The sequence below is a fragment of the Lutjanus erythropterus genome, chromosome 17 (genome assembly GCF_056507025.1).
Source record: "Lutjanus erythropterus isolate fLutEry1 chromosome 17, fLutEry1.hap2, whole genome shotgun sequence".
In the NCBI taxonomy this organism is placed as follows: Eukaryota; Metazoa; Chordata; class Actinopteri; order Lutjaniformes; family Lutjanidae; genus Lutjanus; species Lutjanus erythropterus.
The window spans coordinates 31,117,629-31,135,428 of NC_139333.1; the positions used below are offsets into that span (position 1 = coordinate 31,117,629).

Sequence of the window (17,800 nt, forward strand, 5' to 3'; positions counted from 1 at the left end):
TGAAGTACTTAGATAGAAGTTTTAAATAGATAGAAGAAAAAAAAAATCAATATTAATGATGTGAAAAAAAAAAAGTGAAACATGGTCACGGTAGATGGCCCTCCACCTGGAGCCTGATTCTGCTCAAGGTCTGTGTCTGAAGCTTTCCTCACTGTTGTCACCTACTGTTTGTTCATGGTGGTAGTTGTTGTCTCTCTGTACGGTCTAGATGTTCTCTGTATGAAAAGTGCCTTGGGATTAATTCTGTTATGATTTGGTGGTATACAAATAAAACTGACTTGACTAGAATGTGATTGTTGCTCTTGTGTTTTGTCATGAACATCGGATGGAGGAGCTCCTGTAAATCCTGAGTTAAATGCATCAGAGTCACACAAAGTGAGTTCAGCCTCACTGACTCAGTCAGGGCAGAAATGATCTGATGGATGTGGAGGACCTGAAAGTGAACCTGCACCAACACAGACAATCTAAATCCTGAGGCATGTGTGCAGGTTTCTTGTTTTCCGTATAATTGTCATATCCTCTCTGATCAAAACTGGGCCATTAGTTTTTATTATAACAGCGCAGTGCTCTATTGATGCTCCAGAATGAGACTCTGGTCAAGACTTAGTCAACTGCCAAAAGGGGATAAAAGTGACATTTGCCCTTTTAAATAAATACAAATCATTTCCAGTCGTGTGGCCTGTGCTGCCGGCTGCACGCTTCCTCTGGAGGCAGGAAATGTGATATGTATAGACAGACAGAAATAGAGCAGCACACACACTATCATGTTTTGCTTGCACACACAATGTGCTCCTGCCTCCCGTGTGTATGTGTGTGTGTAAGGGAGGGGGGTCACAGCGGTCATGTTTCTCACCTCTAATCTCTCATCTCTCTATCAGACTGACCTTGTTATGTAACCATAAATCACAGCAGCACCAACCGGCTGCTACACACAAACATGCTCTCGCCTACTGCTGTGGCTCTCTTCTCTGACTGTAACTGTATTTGTTCATTGTTTTCTGTCTCATATCAGGCACTGAAATAGAAAATAAGAAGTGATATTGTAGTAAAGACAACCTCTCCACAATGAGGAATACAGCAGTGAATGCATTCACATCATAGATATGTGCAGCCTGCTCTCTATGTTGTATGTGCAGTAACAGCTGAGCTCAGGCCGTGGGCTGACAGACATCACCAGAGTGTGTGTGCACACATGTGTATGTGTAAAAGAGGCAACATCAAAGTGGAGTGTACTGCCTTTGAACTGTCAGACTTCCTCTACTCATTAATTTATTCATCACTCTGGAGCGCTCCTTCTATCCCCTGCTCTGTCTCTTCCTCCTCCATCCCTCTCTCCCTCGCTTCATCATGTCTCCGCTCATGATTTTCCTCCCTATAATCTCATTCACACACTCCTCTATCTCTCTTTTCTCTTTCCTTCACTCTGTCTCACTTCTCTGACATTTGGTTTATAGTGTTTTGTCAGCTCCAAAATACATTCTACATGCGTTGTTTATTATGTGTTTTAGAACTGATGAACTGTTGCTGTGCTGTTGTTGACCCTGTCATGTGTTCTGTGTGTGTAGGCGTTTAAGCCAGTGGTGGGGAAGAGCCTGTTGTCGCCAGTAACAGCAGTGGAATTCTTGTTAGACCGACAGCTGGACTTCCTGTCTGACCATTCAGCCTGCCAACCATATCAGGTAAGAATCACACTCTCACACACAAACACGCTGAATGATCATCAGGCTCTTCTGAATCTATTCGCTGTGCTTGATTATTAGTTTTTGCTCAAGTGATTAGAATGGCATTCTGGATGAGAAGAGTGATGTGAATATGAATCTACTGCCAGTTAGCTTAGCTTGACACAGTAAGTGGAAACAGGGGAAACAGTTAGCCTGGCTCTGTCCAAAAGTAACAAAATCCACCCACTAACACCTCTGCAGCTCACCAATAGACCTTTTTCTCACAGCAGCCATTTTGACATGAAACAGTGTAGACACAGGTGTTACCATTGATACTAATTAGGGTTGTGTTCCATTCAGGTCAAAGTCAGGGTGCTGTGATTGTGTGCATGTTGGCTCACTAGAAAGACTCTGCTACACAAAATTTAACAGGACCTTAATTAGTATTAGTGGTAGTACCTGTGTACTACTACTATTTCATATTAATATGGCCGCCATGAAAAAAGTCTGTTTTTCACAATTTTGTATGTTTTATCAATTATCAATTTTACAGTTTATTATATTTGTTTATGTTTAATGGTTTAAACCTGAAGAATATTATGGGCAGACATGAGGGACATGTTGAGAATAAAGTCAAAATGTTATTTAAACTTCATTCTTGAAAAATTTGAAACAATATTTAAGCTTGATTCTTGGCATTTGGACTTTATTTTCAACACTTGGACTCAATTCTCAAAATACAAAAAAGTCTTCCTCCCTATTCTTTCTTATCTCTGGCACTAATACAGAAAATTCAACTTTTTTCTCAACACTTTTTGATTTTATTCTTGACATTCCGACTTTATTCTCAGCATTTCACCTTTATTCTCGACGTCAACAATATTCTCGACAATCTGATGTCATTATCAACATTCCAAATTTATTCTTGACATTCAAATTTAATGTCAACATTCTGACATTATTGTTGACTTAATTTGCAACATTTTGACTTTTTTTCACAACACTTCGTCTTAATTCTGTACATTCAGACTCGATATGCCAGATTTATTGTCAACATTTGAACAATATTTTTCAACTTTATTCTCAACATCCCAACTGTATTAAAAACAATAAGACTTTATTATTTACATTCCGACTTTGTCGTCAACATTTCAACAATATTCTCAACGTTCTGATTCATTCTTAACATGCAAAAATATATAAAAAATGTCTGGCCATAGTACTCTTCCATATAAACCAGTTGAAAGTAACTCTAAAACCTAAAAATTTGACTGAAATTCTTATTGACAAAACACATTTCAAGCATACATACATGCCTTATACAACTGTTTGACTTCCTTTGACTTACTGTGACTTCAGAAATATTGTCAGTTGGCATTATTGGCACTACAGCATATTTGCTTTAATATCTTCTCTCAGTATTGTTTTTAAATTAGTTCTTACTGTATCTGTGAGGATACTAGGGCACCAAGAGTAAGTTGATCTCAGTTGTTGATAAAATGATGTGAAAGTGGAAGCACTTAACAGGAGTAAGATGGCTAATTAAAGCATAATGATAGCAGAAATGAGCTTTTTGGCTGTGTTGTCTCATAACACTGTTTTTAGTTTCAGAGCAGTTAACATTAAATAAAAAAAAAAAAACAAGCTACGTGTTGTCTTAACATGAATAAAAGGTTTCTGTTGGCTAAAAAAGACCTATGAATATGTAGTCTTTTGGCAGACGTACACATTGTAACTGGATCTGATTTGCTAATGAAGAATTAGTCATTCACAATTAGTTCAAGGCTGGATACTGCAGCCATGGAGTGCTGTTGGCCCTAGAGAGTAGCCAGGGTTGGCCACAGTGTTCCATATGGATGTGACACTGCCAGGCTTTAATGTGAATAGAAAGCCAACACGTGCAGCCGCAGTCTGCCCTCTAAGTGGGTTTACACATGACTGCTCACTACTGACTCATACATTACACACACGCATCCACACACAGTAACACTCACTGATACACACACACACAATAGATACTGTAGCTGCACAATTGGCAGTAATTCACATGGCTGTATACTTGTGTTATTGGGATGTGTGTTTGATGTGTGTTAGTGTGTGTATGTCAGTGTGCTGCAGCTGAACACAGCTTGTTGTATTGTGCTGGCTGGAACACCGTGTTCCACTCCGTGTCAACCAGATGGGAAGACTGTGTTCTGCACTCTCACCATCAACAGTCATCAGTTTGTTCAAATAGCAAGAGAGAGACTCTATTTTTATTTTTTTTCCTTGTGTCTGCAGCCAATCAGAAGTCAGCTCCACTGTTGCCGTGTCCTCTGGTGACTCATGCTTTGAATCTGTGCAGTAGTTTCTGTGGCTGTCCACTGTGGCCAGTGCACTGACTTAGTTATAGTCAGTTACCACAGATGTTCCACGCTGTCTAAACAGATGTGATGAACATCGTATTCTGCTGGTAGTGAAACATTTATAATGTTCTTGGAGCTTGGTGGTGTTACATGAAGTCGCCATGGGTAGTTCTCTTTATCTGGACTATCATGACACCAAAATGATTTCAAAAAGAGTTTTGTGTTTGTATTGTACATGATCAGCCATATCATGCTGCAGTTAATCTGTGCATTCTTTTATTTACTTTGTGATACAGAGTGATGCTGTGCTTATGCTTCTAAAACTGGAGTTCTATGGCTTCTGTGCTGCTTTGCCTGGTTTCATTCCTCAATAGCAGGCGATGGTCATGCAGTCACTGTTTCTGTTCTTTCTTTCACTGTGACAGAGCGGGTTTACAGTGAGCTGAAGGTTTGCAGTGGACGTGGTTTTGTTATATGTGTTAGCAAAAAGCAGAAGTTCACCAAGTTTTTCTCCAGTTCGCTTCATGTTTTCCTCACTATTAGGGATGGAAATAGAGACCTGGAACTGCGGAAAACTGGTTCCAAACCATCCAATCATTCAGAATTGTATACCTCTGAGCTATTTCCTTTTATAATTGCCAGCATGGTTTTTGACAGTTGTTTTTTGCAAAACAGTGCCATCAAACTATGCTGCTTGAAACTTGCACCAAGAAGGAGTCATTGCAGAGGAGAGGAAATGGTGGAAATATGACCACAGTGCTAGTTGTAATGATCAGTTCAAGCAAGGGTGAAACACCAGCAATATGCTGAAACATCTTTCTGCACAGCATGGGCTTAAATTCCAAGAATGCTATTTTTTTGACACTACAGCATGAGTACCACTGCTTCCCATCTGAGCGGTTAACTGCCAGCCTGCAGGAATGTGCTGGTTTTTCCCCAGAGCAAGAAAATATCCGCACTGTCTAGGGCTGCAAAATTATTCCAAATCTTAAAATTGTAAATCATATTACAATTCTAATATCTCTTACAATAATCACAATATGTTTTTTCCCATATTGTGCAGCACAGATACAGTTGCAGCCCCAGTATCAATCAGATCTTATCAATTCTACTACTCCCATCACCAATAACTTCTGACATGAACAAGCAGGAGAAAACATCTGCAGCTTAACTGATCAGTCTCACTTCATGTTGTCTCCACTTGATATCTCCATAACAACTATAACAGGGCTACAGACAATGAGTACTTTCATCATTGATTAATCTGCCCATTATCTTCTCGATTAATCGATTAGTTGTCAGCCGAAAAATAGGTCCAAACATGGAGTTCATGGATGTATGTCTGTGTGCTCCACACACAATCATTTTCTCCACTAAATGATTAGGTGTTTGGTCTATAAAATATCAGAAATTATGTAAAATGTCGAACTGTTTCCCAGAGTCCCAAGATGGCGTCCTCTAGGGTCTTGTTTTGACGACAAACCAAAGATATTCAGTTTACTGTCAGAGAAGAGTAAAGAAAACAGGAAATAACCACAGTTAAGAGTCTAGAATCAGAGATTTTTAACTTTTTTTCTTGAAACAATTAATCAAACTGATTAATTGATCATAAAAATATGTGGTAATTAATTTAATAATTGATTAATAATCGATTATTTACCTGTAGCCTTGACATGTAGCTAGTTCCATGCTATGCATGTTACATGTAACCCCTTCATGCAGTGCTATAACTTAAATTATCTTTGTAAACACTGTGGTGATGTTCAGATCAACACAGTTTGCTCAGCTGTCACACCAGCTTTACTACAGACAACAGCAGACCATAGCAGAGAGATCGCTGTTGTGTTCAATCACAGGCAGCATGGGTGGTTGTGTCATCCTAACAACATGGAACCTACAAACACCAACTGTATCTGTTCTCATCACTTCACACGTCACAGGTTGCATTTGAACACACAGCAACAACCACAGCTGTGACATGCATGTACACTCTGTGCCTGACTGTGTGTAATTATTACAAAGTATGTGTACTCCCAAGAATATTGTGGGTAGATGAAGAGAACAAGCTGACATTTTCAGTAATTTTTGCAGTGATTTAACAGACAAATCTAGAGACATTTGCTTCAAAAAAATCATGGTGTGTCCTTGTCAGCCCTGCACCCAAACCTTTTCTTCAATTAGAAGCTGATCCCAGACACTTAGATATGTTTTTTTTATAGTAGAGCTCCATTTCAAAATAACAAACAAACTACCCAATCACTACTTGTTTCCAGGCCGCACACCCAGAATACACATCCTCCCTCCTCCCACCTCCTCCTACCCACTCCTACACTTTCTCAGCACCCCACATCAGCAGTAACTGCAGCCATCTGAAGTGAAGGAAAGTGGGAGCCACACTCTGGTTCTGGCACTACTAACTGCAGAGAAGTACACACACACACACACACACACACACACACACACACACACACACAGATTCCTCCATTCTTAAATCACCCATGCCCGCACAGAGCTGCCTATTCTTCTGGAGACCTTTGAACCCCATAGAGCAGTAAAAACAGTCTGACTCTCCCTCTCACACACACATACTCAGAGCAGTGAGGCTGAGGCCACTCCCCTCTCTGTTTTTCCAGTTGGACAGGAAGACCGGAGGGAGGAAGAGGAGGGAGGGAGGGAGAGAGGGAGGGAGAGGGAGGGGGCTACAATCTGTTTGGCATAAACTGTACAATGAAGTCACTGTTTAGTGGGCCAGCCTGCTGCTCAAGTCTGTCTGTGTGCGAGTGTGTGTGTGTGTCCCTGTTGCTAGAAAGTTGTGGTGTGTGTTGAGGCTGAGGGACAGGAGGTGGAGAATAAAACTGTTAGTGCTGACTCAAGAGTTTGACCAAACTGCACACCCTCACAGCTCAATAACAGAGCAGTGTGTTCCTCACAGTCTGTCAGTGCTGTGTGTTTCTCTGCTTCAAATCAACAGTGTCAGCAGTAGAAACATCAAATCAAACCACTGTCTTCTTCTACACAGACTGGCTCAAATGTTCTAAAAGGCAATCCATAACCTCTGAACACATTTAATTATGTTGCTGCATCAATTGCCAGTTGCAGCCTCATTAGAATAAGAGTTAATAGAAAACCTCCTCCACCTTCAGAAAGCCCTCAGGGGCCGGTTGTAGTGGTTTTGTTTGTGGCTGGAGAATGAGCCGTGGCTGCAGGGGAGAGTGCGATAGAAAGAATGTTCAGACCTCCGCTCCCTGCTAATGGAGATCATCCACAGTGACTACATTTACATGCTCACTAGTTTTCCACTAATATTCCGAAGATATAATATTCTGAATTTGATACAGGTCATGTAAACAGTATATTATGGATAGATATTCTGAATTTGGCCTTATTCTGTCTGAAAGGAGCATATTCTGACATGTGGGATATGCTGGTATTATTTCTGGTTTTGGGAGCATTCTTTGGACATCTAAACAACAAATTCAGAATATGTGTCTGAGTTGGGCTTTTTACAGCAGTTTATGACATACAGTCTCTTTGTACTATAAACAAACCAAATAGCCAGCAGTTTGTAGGACAGGGGTAGACAAGTATGCACAAAAGAAAATCTAAAATTTGTTGTCAGAGGGAGAAACGCACCTACTTTTAAAACATTTGATATCAACATGTTTTTGAATATGCATAAATATCACAATGCTAACCTTTTCAAGAAGGTACTTAAATGAGTGAAAGAGGGAGGCTGAGTTTGCAATGGTAGCACCAGTAGGAAGCTTAAGAATTACTAGAGGCATCCATAATCGGAGTGTGCACAGCTACATATAACCTGGAATATTCATTTTCATTAGGCATGTTAGCTTGGTAGGATGTGGATATGGTCTTTTTCAGAATAAGGGCAAACATGGAATATGGTGTGCATGTAGGTTTCTCTGATTTCAGCTTCTTAGAAGTGAATATTTCCTGGTTTCTTTAACCTCTCTGACAGTAAACTGAATGTCTTTGAGTTGTATACATTAGAGGACATCATCTTGGACCTTGATTAACATTTTTCTATAATATAGAGCTACATTCTTGTCCTAAAAACTATTTAAAAGCACATAATTAAGTCATTGTTACACTGGGTGACATGTTCCTTCATTACCATGAACAGTTTATTTTGACTCACATACACCATTCTGCTGCCCCAAATCCTCACTAGAGGACCACAATGTGCCACTGAAAATAGTCCCTAACCTTGAAATAATTCACTCATAAACACAGCACTTTTTGACTGGTTTTGTTTGTGTGTCCTCCACATGATGTGCTCAGTGGTCTGAACCATTGCAGAGCAGGAATACATCACTGTTCCCTTTTTGGTGACAACAAGCGCTGTAAAAGTGCTGGCATCAAATTGAACAAAATAGTGGCAGCTGCTGCTTATCAAACTATAAAAACAAACAGTTCATGATTTTCTTTACTTCCTCAAAGAGCAAAGGACAGTAATTGAAGACATCTTTGGCTTCAGGCCATCAGCAGAGAGCATTAATTGTAAACTGTTGGACCTGTCCAAGTCAATACATGCCCTGTACATCTATGGCAAACACTTACCACAGGGTAGTTAATGATGTTACTGAGTAAATGATGTGTGCTGATTGTGTCTGCAGATGGAAGTGAATCAGAAAAGAGTCTTAGAGATGGTGGAGCTAAGGTTTTTACAGTAAACAAAAATATGACCCTACCATAAAACAGCTGCTTTTAGAATGGAGCTTGGTTTAACAGTCTGTTCACTCCAAATCCCGCTGGAGAGGCGGATGTTTTAACATGAATAATTCACATAAATTGAGCTGACCTACCTTCTAATAATGAAACTTGTAAACAGCGTAAAGTAACATAGGAAGTGGAGCTAGGACTGACCTGTTTTCTACTTCTCTCTGCTTGTAATGAAAGGTACGGCAAACACCAATCAAAACTGTGGTTCACCACAGTGATGTAATCCGCCACACTTCCAGGGTAGAGAAGTCAAAGTACTGAGAGATGAATTAACACATTATTGGTCTGTGACTTGGCCTTTTTCATGTGATATACTGACAATAAGAAAAATCCAGAAAAATATCAGCTTTAGTCTTTAAAGTTTTGATGAGTTGACCATCCTGCTGACTGAATCACTTTGTTCTTTATCATTCAGTGGTACAGAGGAGCAAAATATCAGATTGACATTATCTCACATGTAAATAATTATGATTGATATATTTTTTTACTACTACTGACTGATGCATGAATCTAGTTCTAGACTGGATAGTTGTTGTGTTATGTTTCTGTGAAATGGCAGCATACCTGCGGACTTCAGAGTGTGACATATTTCTGAGTGAAATGGAGTATACAGACAGGTTGTCATTTTGAGAGTAGAGCTAGACAGATATATCAGTTGACCGATATTAGCTTAGCGCAGCTATTTTGGAATCAGTGTGTATGATGTTTACAGAATATGAAACAGATTAATAACCTTAATTTATTTATTTAATTATTTAAGTTTTGCAGGCAGCATTTTATGTATATTTGATCCCTTTTCCCAATTCCAGTTGTTTTACTTGTGTTTTTTACTTATAGGTATATATATGTTTATTAAAAGTAGCTCTTTCAGTGCCCCAATGCCATTTTGGATTTCATAAATAAAAAATATTGGCTGATATATTTACCAGAAATTTTTTTTACTCCCTAATATTGGTATTGACATCATCCCCAAAAATCCAGTATCAATTGGGCCCTAGAAAGGGATGTGATGTGGATTTGACTTGGCAAGCACAGAGTCTAAGGATAATCACAGTGATACCACCGGCTATGAAGTTATGGAGGCCCGTTGGTCTCCACCCACACCTCCCTCACCTGTTCAATCAAACAGAGAAATGGATAAATGACTGTAAACATCAACCACGTTCTTCAGATATGTAAACAAGTTCTATCATCACCTGTCTGACCTGTGATACTACTCCTCTAGCTACTACGTCCCACAAGCTTTTATATGATGGGATGGGCTGCAGGATGAGTCATCAGAAGCATTATGAGGTTTTACAAGAACACAGACAGAGGGATTTACATATTAACTTTCTTCTTTTACTTGTTTTCTTTTACTTACAGTAACTTTATTTTTCATAGAGACAGCAGAGCAGTTCAGACAGGGACACAGAATAAGAACATTAATAATTTCACTGGGTCCATGAGTATACAGATTTTTAAATAATGTTCATACCTTCATACCTTTTCTTTCCAATTTTACTTTGTTTTGGTGGCATCTGCAAAGCTGTAATACATCTATATGTCAAGAGTGGGAGGAGTGCACAGAGTCTGACTGGGGGAGGAGGGAAATGGCAGCTGCCACACGCACACACACACACACACACACACACACACACACACACACACACACACACACACACACACACACACACAGTGACACACAGTGACACACACTCTTCTTTAATGCTGTTCAGCTGACAGTCCTGCCTCAGTGGAATTTTATGGCTTTATGCCCTGCAGTGCTCCAAATACAAAGCTCTCTCTCTCTCTACGTCTCTGTCTCGCCTTACCCTGCCCCCTTCCTCCCTACTTCTATATTCATCTCAGTGTCACGTTACTTTGACAACATCTCATGTGCTTACACACACACACACACACTCACAAACACATAGTTACACAGACACCTGTGGTGTCAGTTCACACTGATGCTGGATATAGAGGGATTGCCTTACATGTGATTTCTAGCTCTCTATCAGCCAACAGTAGGCCTCTCATTTTAGCAGGTGATAGTGTCACTGGTTGATTATCAACATTCATTTCATAACTTGAACTGGCATATGGTGACACATTGTGATGGATGATGATATTGTTTATATTGTTTTTATGTACTTCATACTTTTTAGATCTATGTATGTAGGATGTTAATTACAAATTGGGCTCTACGTTACGCTGTTTAAGTGCTATTATAATAACCCATCGTTCAGTTTTGCGTTCTCTAGCTTTAATGATGAAATGATTATAAATCAATTATTAAACGAATCACCAGCTATTTTGATAATGGATTAACTGATTAGAGTCTTTTTTTTTTTTTTTAGAAAAAAAGTGTCCAAATTCTCTGATTTCAACTTCTTATATGAGATTATTTTCTGGTTTCTTTTCTCCTCTCTGACAGTAAACTGAACATCTTTGAGTTGTGGACAAAACAAGACATTTGAGGATGTCATCTTTGACTGATCAATATTTTTCACCATTTTGTGGACCAAAGAACTAATTGATTAATGGAGGAAATGATCAACAGATTTACTGATAATGAAAATAATTGTTTCAGAAACAACTTGAAAAATAGTGTTTGCTATAAGTCATGTCTTTGTGCTCCTCTTTTTCAACTGACAAGATTGTTAACAGGATTAATTAATTGATTAATTGAGAAAATGATCAACAGATTAATTGACAATGAAAATAGTAGTTCATTGCAGCCCTAAAATGCTATTCATCAGTTGTAAGGCACTTTTAAATCATGATGTTCTGATGGTAGAGGACTCAGTGGATGATGATTGACAAGCAATTTGAGAATGTCACGCTGGGCTCTGGGAAACTGTGATTAGCATTTTTCACAATCCTTTTAAGATTTTCTGGACTAAACGATTTATCAATTAAAAGTGAAAATAATCAGTGGATTAATAGTCAGGCTAACAGTCCAATTTGTAGTTTCTGCCTTCTCAGCCAACAAAATCTGCGTAGTTACACATCTTGTTTGAGTCTTGGTGGATGTTAACAGTGTTGACACGACGTCTGAGCAACTTCAGATACCATGTGTATTTAGGGATGTGGTCGTGTGTGTGGCAGACTGGTTGGTAAAAACCTGGACTTCTAAAATTAACCTTGGACATAGTGTCACATCCACACAGTGTCTGAAATGGACACTAGCCCACAGCTACAGTGTATCAAATAAATCAGACCACTGACCAGCCAATCCTCTGTCACCATGGGCCACACTGTACTCCTCATGCCTCATATACACAAAACGTACTCACACATATGCAGTACTCATTATTCCGATCCCTGATCAGCAGCATGACCATCAGTGCTGGAAGAATAAGAGCATCAAAAACTCTCCCACAGTTTGTTCCCTCCTGCCTCAGCCTCTGCGTCTCCATGGTAACGAGCATTGTCCCTGAAAGGAAGGCTGTTTGAAGTCTTTAACAAGCCATCTGTCTTTGTCTCCATATATATATGAATGTGTGTCATATTTGTTGTTATGCTACTAATTATCTGTTGCACAAGATGTCCTCACATCACACCACGGTGTGTCTGCCTCAGCCCTTTGTTGTGTTCACAGCAGGGCTTGAACAAATAGCCTTGAGTCATAGAAATAGTCTAAAGATAATAATTAAAGCTAGTTATCCATTATGTATTTTAATCAGTAGATAACTAAGTGTCTGTATCTGCTTTGTAAAGCACACAAGAAATCCAATTTACTATTGAAATGGCTCTCTTTATACCCAGCTACTGAAAGATATTGATCAACTTGTCCTGTCCTGTCTGTTCAAATCAGAACCAAAGACTGGTTTTACCATCCTTGGTTATGGTCACACATTAAATCCAGGGTCACACGGCTGGAATATCTTCTACATTTTGCAACAAGTGGCAACAGTACCGCCATTATCACCACATCATTTCACTTACCTGTTGCCACTGGACACTTTGTGGATTCTGTGCTCATATTCTATTTCTCTCAGTCTGATGAAAATAGACCAGTCGGTGGTCATGGTGACCATGTTGCCTTGGTAACACAGTCTCTGCGTGTATCGTGTCTAAACAGGCCAACAGTAAGTCAGAATAGATTGCTCAGTGGTGGTAGAAATAGACTCACACAGGCACATACATGTGTGTTATTTTCTGTCAGTGTGAAGCTAAACATAGTGACCGCAGGAAAGTGAGGGCATCATGAGCCTGCGCAAAAGTTCTACTCATATCACTGTCACTAGAAGATTCTTCAGGACTTTCCACACATGTGAGATAATGTGTAAGAAGTGTTAGAAAATGTAATGGAGAGGATCTGGTGGACATGCTCTAAATAAAGCTGGTTATATGTCTTTACATGTTAGTTAAAGTGTGGAGCTTGTGTCTCCCCTTCTAGCAGTGAGAGTAATCATACAAACCCTGTCAACACGCTCTTCTGACGTAGGCCTACAGGTGAGCTCGCCCCCGTCTCCCCTGGCTTCTCTCTCCAAGCATTACATAACAATCATATCCCCGGAAAGTCCCAGACTTGTGTTTAGGAATAGCCTTAAAAAACAGAGAAATTTCCACAGTTCCAAGACCAGTATTTAGTATTTCTTTGTAATGTAAAATACAGATGTTTTGAGAGAAATGATTAATTTGCAACTGAAATAAACTACTCATTCATCCATTCATTTTCAATAAACTACATTTAATCCACCACTCAGCTTCTGCATCAAACTGTGACCCTCTAACAAGTGTCTGTCAGATTAAGAAAGACAGCTTGTGGAAAGCACCTTGTGAGTGTAGCAGGAACTACTTTCTGTCATCAGTGATAGTTCTGTTAGCTAAAGTTAGCAATTTTGGTGGCCAACTTGTTATTGTGATGTGGCAGTGAGATGGAAAAACCACCACAGAAAAAAGACGGAATAGTTTTGGAGAAAAGGAGGTTTAAGGAAAAAATGTATCAACTCTTAGTTCTTAAGGGAACAGATGACATGATCTGCTTTCAATCAGGTGAATTCTGAGCTCAAGGAATTCAATGTTAATTGCCATTATATCACAATTACTCCTAGTTACACTCCTTTTAGCTTTGGCACTAACACTCACTGCTGACACTGACACCACTGAGTGTGATTTACCTGGATGAACTTGTCTGACAAGGGCTTGAATGAAACAGATTTTAACATATATGCCAAAGTCCCGCACTGCATGTTTAAGTGTTTTATATTATATTAATAAGAGGACAACCTCTTATTTACCTTGCAAGTCAGCTGGATTCGTAAGATCATGTGAGAATCCATCTTGCCAGGCTTCAAGTTATCCGTTTGTGTTTGCACCAAAAGTGGTGAAGCCATTCAGCATCCTACTGGGACTACTGGCAGCTACAGGCGTGGTTTTAGGTGTGTTGACAGCAAGAAGTGTTCATGGAAGCGACTTATCTCAAACAAGCAATGGCAGCTCCTGAAGAGGTTAGCATTGATGCTGTAATAGCATCAGTTATATCAGAACTAGAGAGTATTTCTTCATTGAAAGAAGAGCAAAGAACGACACTGAAGGCTTTAGTTTTAGCTCCTCTACCGACCTGCTTCGGCAAGAGTTTGATCTGATTAGTTGATGTGATAGACAGATGATTCATCCAACCACCTGCCAAGTGTGTTTTTGAAAGTGCCTGCCCTTTTCCAAACAGTTTTTAAGGACAACTTTCCAGATAGTTCAGTGTAACAAATCATCTGGCGTGTCAGGTTAATCTCCAGTATCCCTGTTATGAAGTGCTTTGTAATACTGACTTTATGATTAATGTAGATATTTATAAATGTATCAATTCATTATCTTGGTTATCATTATCATGTACTGACAGCTTTTGATGCTTCATATGTATGTGTCTGAGGTACACTTACCCTTTTACAGTATTTTATGGTTAAAACCAGATGCCCATCCAATACAATAAATTGCTTCAAGATACTGTTAACATGCATTCTTTTATTGTTGCTGTATGAACAACTGGATTGAGGTTTAGCTGTGTGTGTTTTTGGTATAACAGTGGTAAAAGAACTCTTCAGAAAGTAATTGTAAGAATATATGAAAGGCGTTTATACTGACCTCTGTAGCCTGCATTCCAGTGCGCTATTTTTAGCATGTATGCTGGTTTAATTTAGGGCTGAACAAGGCTATGAAACTAGAACACTGCAGCAGGATGAGACACACACACACACACACACACACACACACACACACACACACACACACACACACACGCAGACAGAGAGAAGGTGAAATGAAAGGTGTGACCTCATCTCGTCTACCCCTGGCCTCCTCGTCTCTGACTCCTGCAGCTCTGCATCATGAGTAGACATTCAGGCTGTTCTTATAGCCTTTTAGAATATTTTATGTCTGTCTCATAGGAACTGTAGAGGAGAAAACATGTCTCTGTATCTGGGACATTCACTTCTGCATTTTGATTCTGTATGTTTCATCTCTGTGAACTCGATGGATTTTTATTTGCTGTGGTCGTATTTTTTTTTTTAGTAAATTGTCATGACAGTTTTTTTTTTAAGTAGCCCAGCTCACCACTGACTTCCTCTGCCTTCTTTTTCACACCTCCCCACAGAGAAGTGTATTTTTGTTGTCAACCACTACTATGTGTCAGCCTGTCATTAGAATGCAGACAGACTTCTGACCTCTTCCACTGAGGGAAACATGTTCCACAATGCAAATGCACGGCTTATATTTGAAATGTGAGTCCTACTAAAGAGTAATATTTAGAAAATGACCTTTCATAGTGGACAAACATGACTATGAGCAGTGTTGCTGTTTGGCTCAGTATTTTATTCTGTTGAGAGCAAAAAACTCTTTTCTGTTTGTCCATGATTCACATGTGATGCGTCACTGTGAACACTCCCCAAAATAACCTCGATTGAACTGTGCACACACAGCCACACACAGTGCAGAAAAGCTGAGTGTGCTACCAGTATGGTGACTGTGGTTTGGTTTCCTCTTCCTCACTCTGTCTTCTGTCAGCATTGTGTAGATTGTTGCTTCATGTGTGTTTGAGTGATTTTAATATCTTTCTTCTGGGTTTAGTGAACTTCTTCATTAGTTCTTCTTTGAATCTTCCGGTTTTTCACCCTCTCTCACCCTCTGACTAGTGTATCTATGTTGATGCGTCTAGGAATGTGTGTGTGTGTGCTGAGCTGTCTGTTTTCATATGAACAATCGCTTGAAAATAAGAAACGCTGTGTTATTGTCATCTTGGAATGAGCACAGAGGGAGCAGATCCTCTTCGACAGAGGCTGCCATATCACACCACCATGTTTCAGCAGTAGCCCAGAAGGGACAAACCAAACACTGATTCAGCCTTTCACATTTTTTGTCGGTTCTCCTGTACTTTTGGAGGTGGAGGTTGAGGGTGAAGTGTTTGCAATCTGCACACTCACTGTTAGATGCCACTAAATGCTACATAATTAGGCAACCCTAACCAGCATCTAACCGGTTGATTCCACTGGGCAGAGCACATCTGCACCACAGTTCTCACCAGCGATTCAGAAGCATATCAGCAGTGGAGTGTTGTGCTCATCTTTTATTTTCAAAATCGACTGGAATCTGTTTTTTTCTGTGTCTAAGTTCCTGCTGGCTTGATCTGCTTTTTGCTGATTGACACAGCATCCGTCAAAAATAGACCTTGCACATATTTGAAACCGAGCACAGCAACAAGCTACTTCTGGGACACACCGAGGTGCTGCAGTGGCATTGTGTAGAATGGCAATGATCAACTCCGGCTGACGTGGTGCAGCCATGCCTGGTAGGAATTTAGGTTGATGGTTCGATCCCCATACTTACAGGATAAATCTGAGTGGGGAACCTGAAGGAGCAATGCTTACTCCCTCCCTCATTACCACCACGGAGGTACTCTGAGGGCCCTGAACTCCCCAGCTGCTCCAGTGGAGCCTCTCAGTAACTGACAGATCAGACTGTGGTTGCACCACGACAGAGAGTTGCTCTGAGTGCAATTTTAAATAAATGTTTAAATGAAATAAAATTTAATTATAGGTTTTATAAGCCACAAAATAATCAACATTTTTATGTGGTTATCTTACAATAGAAACAAAAGGAAATAGCACATCGTGTGTTGATTGAGGTGCAACTTGATGTGTCTGTCTTAGTGTGGACTACTTTAAACAACTTTCACTGTGTTTGATGATAATCCTGTGTGTATGTTTGTGTGTTTCAGGATGAGGTAGACAGTCAGAACCCAGTGTTAAGGGAAAACCATCAGCTCCATGAAGAAGTGAAGGGCTGGCTCAAAGACCAGAAGGTGCAGGAAATTTTTATGCAAGGTAAGCTTCTTATGTTGCATCACTGTTTCAATATATGCAGTGTAACACTGTAAACATTTTTTTGCTGAATGTTTCAGTCATCAGCTGTGGTGACTGTGCTCTCAGTCCACTCAATCATGTCATTACTGTAACCAGTGTGTCTTACAATATGTAGTGTTTTACTTCAAGCAGTGGGACAATGACTGTTTGCTGTTGCCTCCAGGTCCCTATTCATTGAATGGCTACCGAGTGCGTGTGTACAGACAAGACTCGGCCACCCAGTGGTTCACTGGCATCATTACACACCACGACCTCTTCAGTCGAAACATGGTCGTTATGAATGACCAGGTACACCCAAACACACACAGCATTCTTTAAAATGTGTGCAGTGCAGACTAAATTATCACAGTAAAAATTAAACTCAGCACCTTTAAAACAAGCAGGTCATTAGGTCTAATTATTCGTAGTCACATGTGAACAGCAGTGTGACGTGAATCTGGTTTGTGTTCAGGTGCTAGAGCCTCAGAACGTGGATCCATCTATGATCCAGATGACCTTTCTGGATGACGTGGTCCACTCGCTGCTGAAAGGAGAAAACATCGGCATCACTTCCAGAAGAAGATCACGATCCAGCCAGAACAACAACAGTGTACATGTGAGTTCGCACACACACAGACAACACACGCAACAGCACATGTGCACAACTGATACGAGCTTTCTAACTGCTGACAGCAGTGCTGAAGAGGATGGACACTTTAAAATATACTGACAT

The 17,800-nt window shown here is 40.0% G+C and overlaps 1 protein-coding gene across 2 annotated transcripts in view; it reads left to right on the forward strand.

Moving 5' to 3' along the window:
- Nucleotides 1-17,800, forward strand: part of jmjd1cb (jumonji domain containing 1Cb) — a 157,103-nt gene that overhangs the window by 105,508 nt on the left and 33,795 nt on the right. For both annotated transcript variants that reach the window (XM_084740890.1, XM_084740891.1), the window contains 4 exons: nucleotides 1,566-1,679; nucleotides 16,944-17,049; nucleotides 17,252-17,376; nucleotides 17,540-17,683. In XM_084740890.1, coding sequence (XP_084597016.1) covers nucleotides 1,566-1,679; nucleotides 16,944-17,049; nucleotides 17,252-17,376; nucleotides 17,540-17,683 — 489 coding nt within the window. The remainder of the gene's footprint in view (nucleotides 1-1,565; nucleotides 1,680-16,943; nucleotides 17,050-17,251; nucleotides 17,377-17,539; nucleotides 17,684-17,800) is intronic.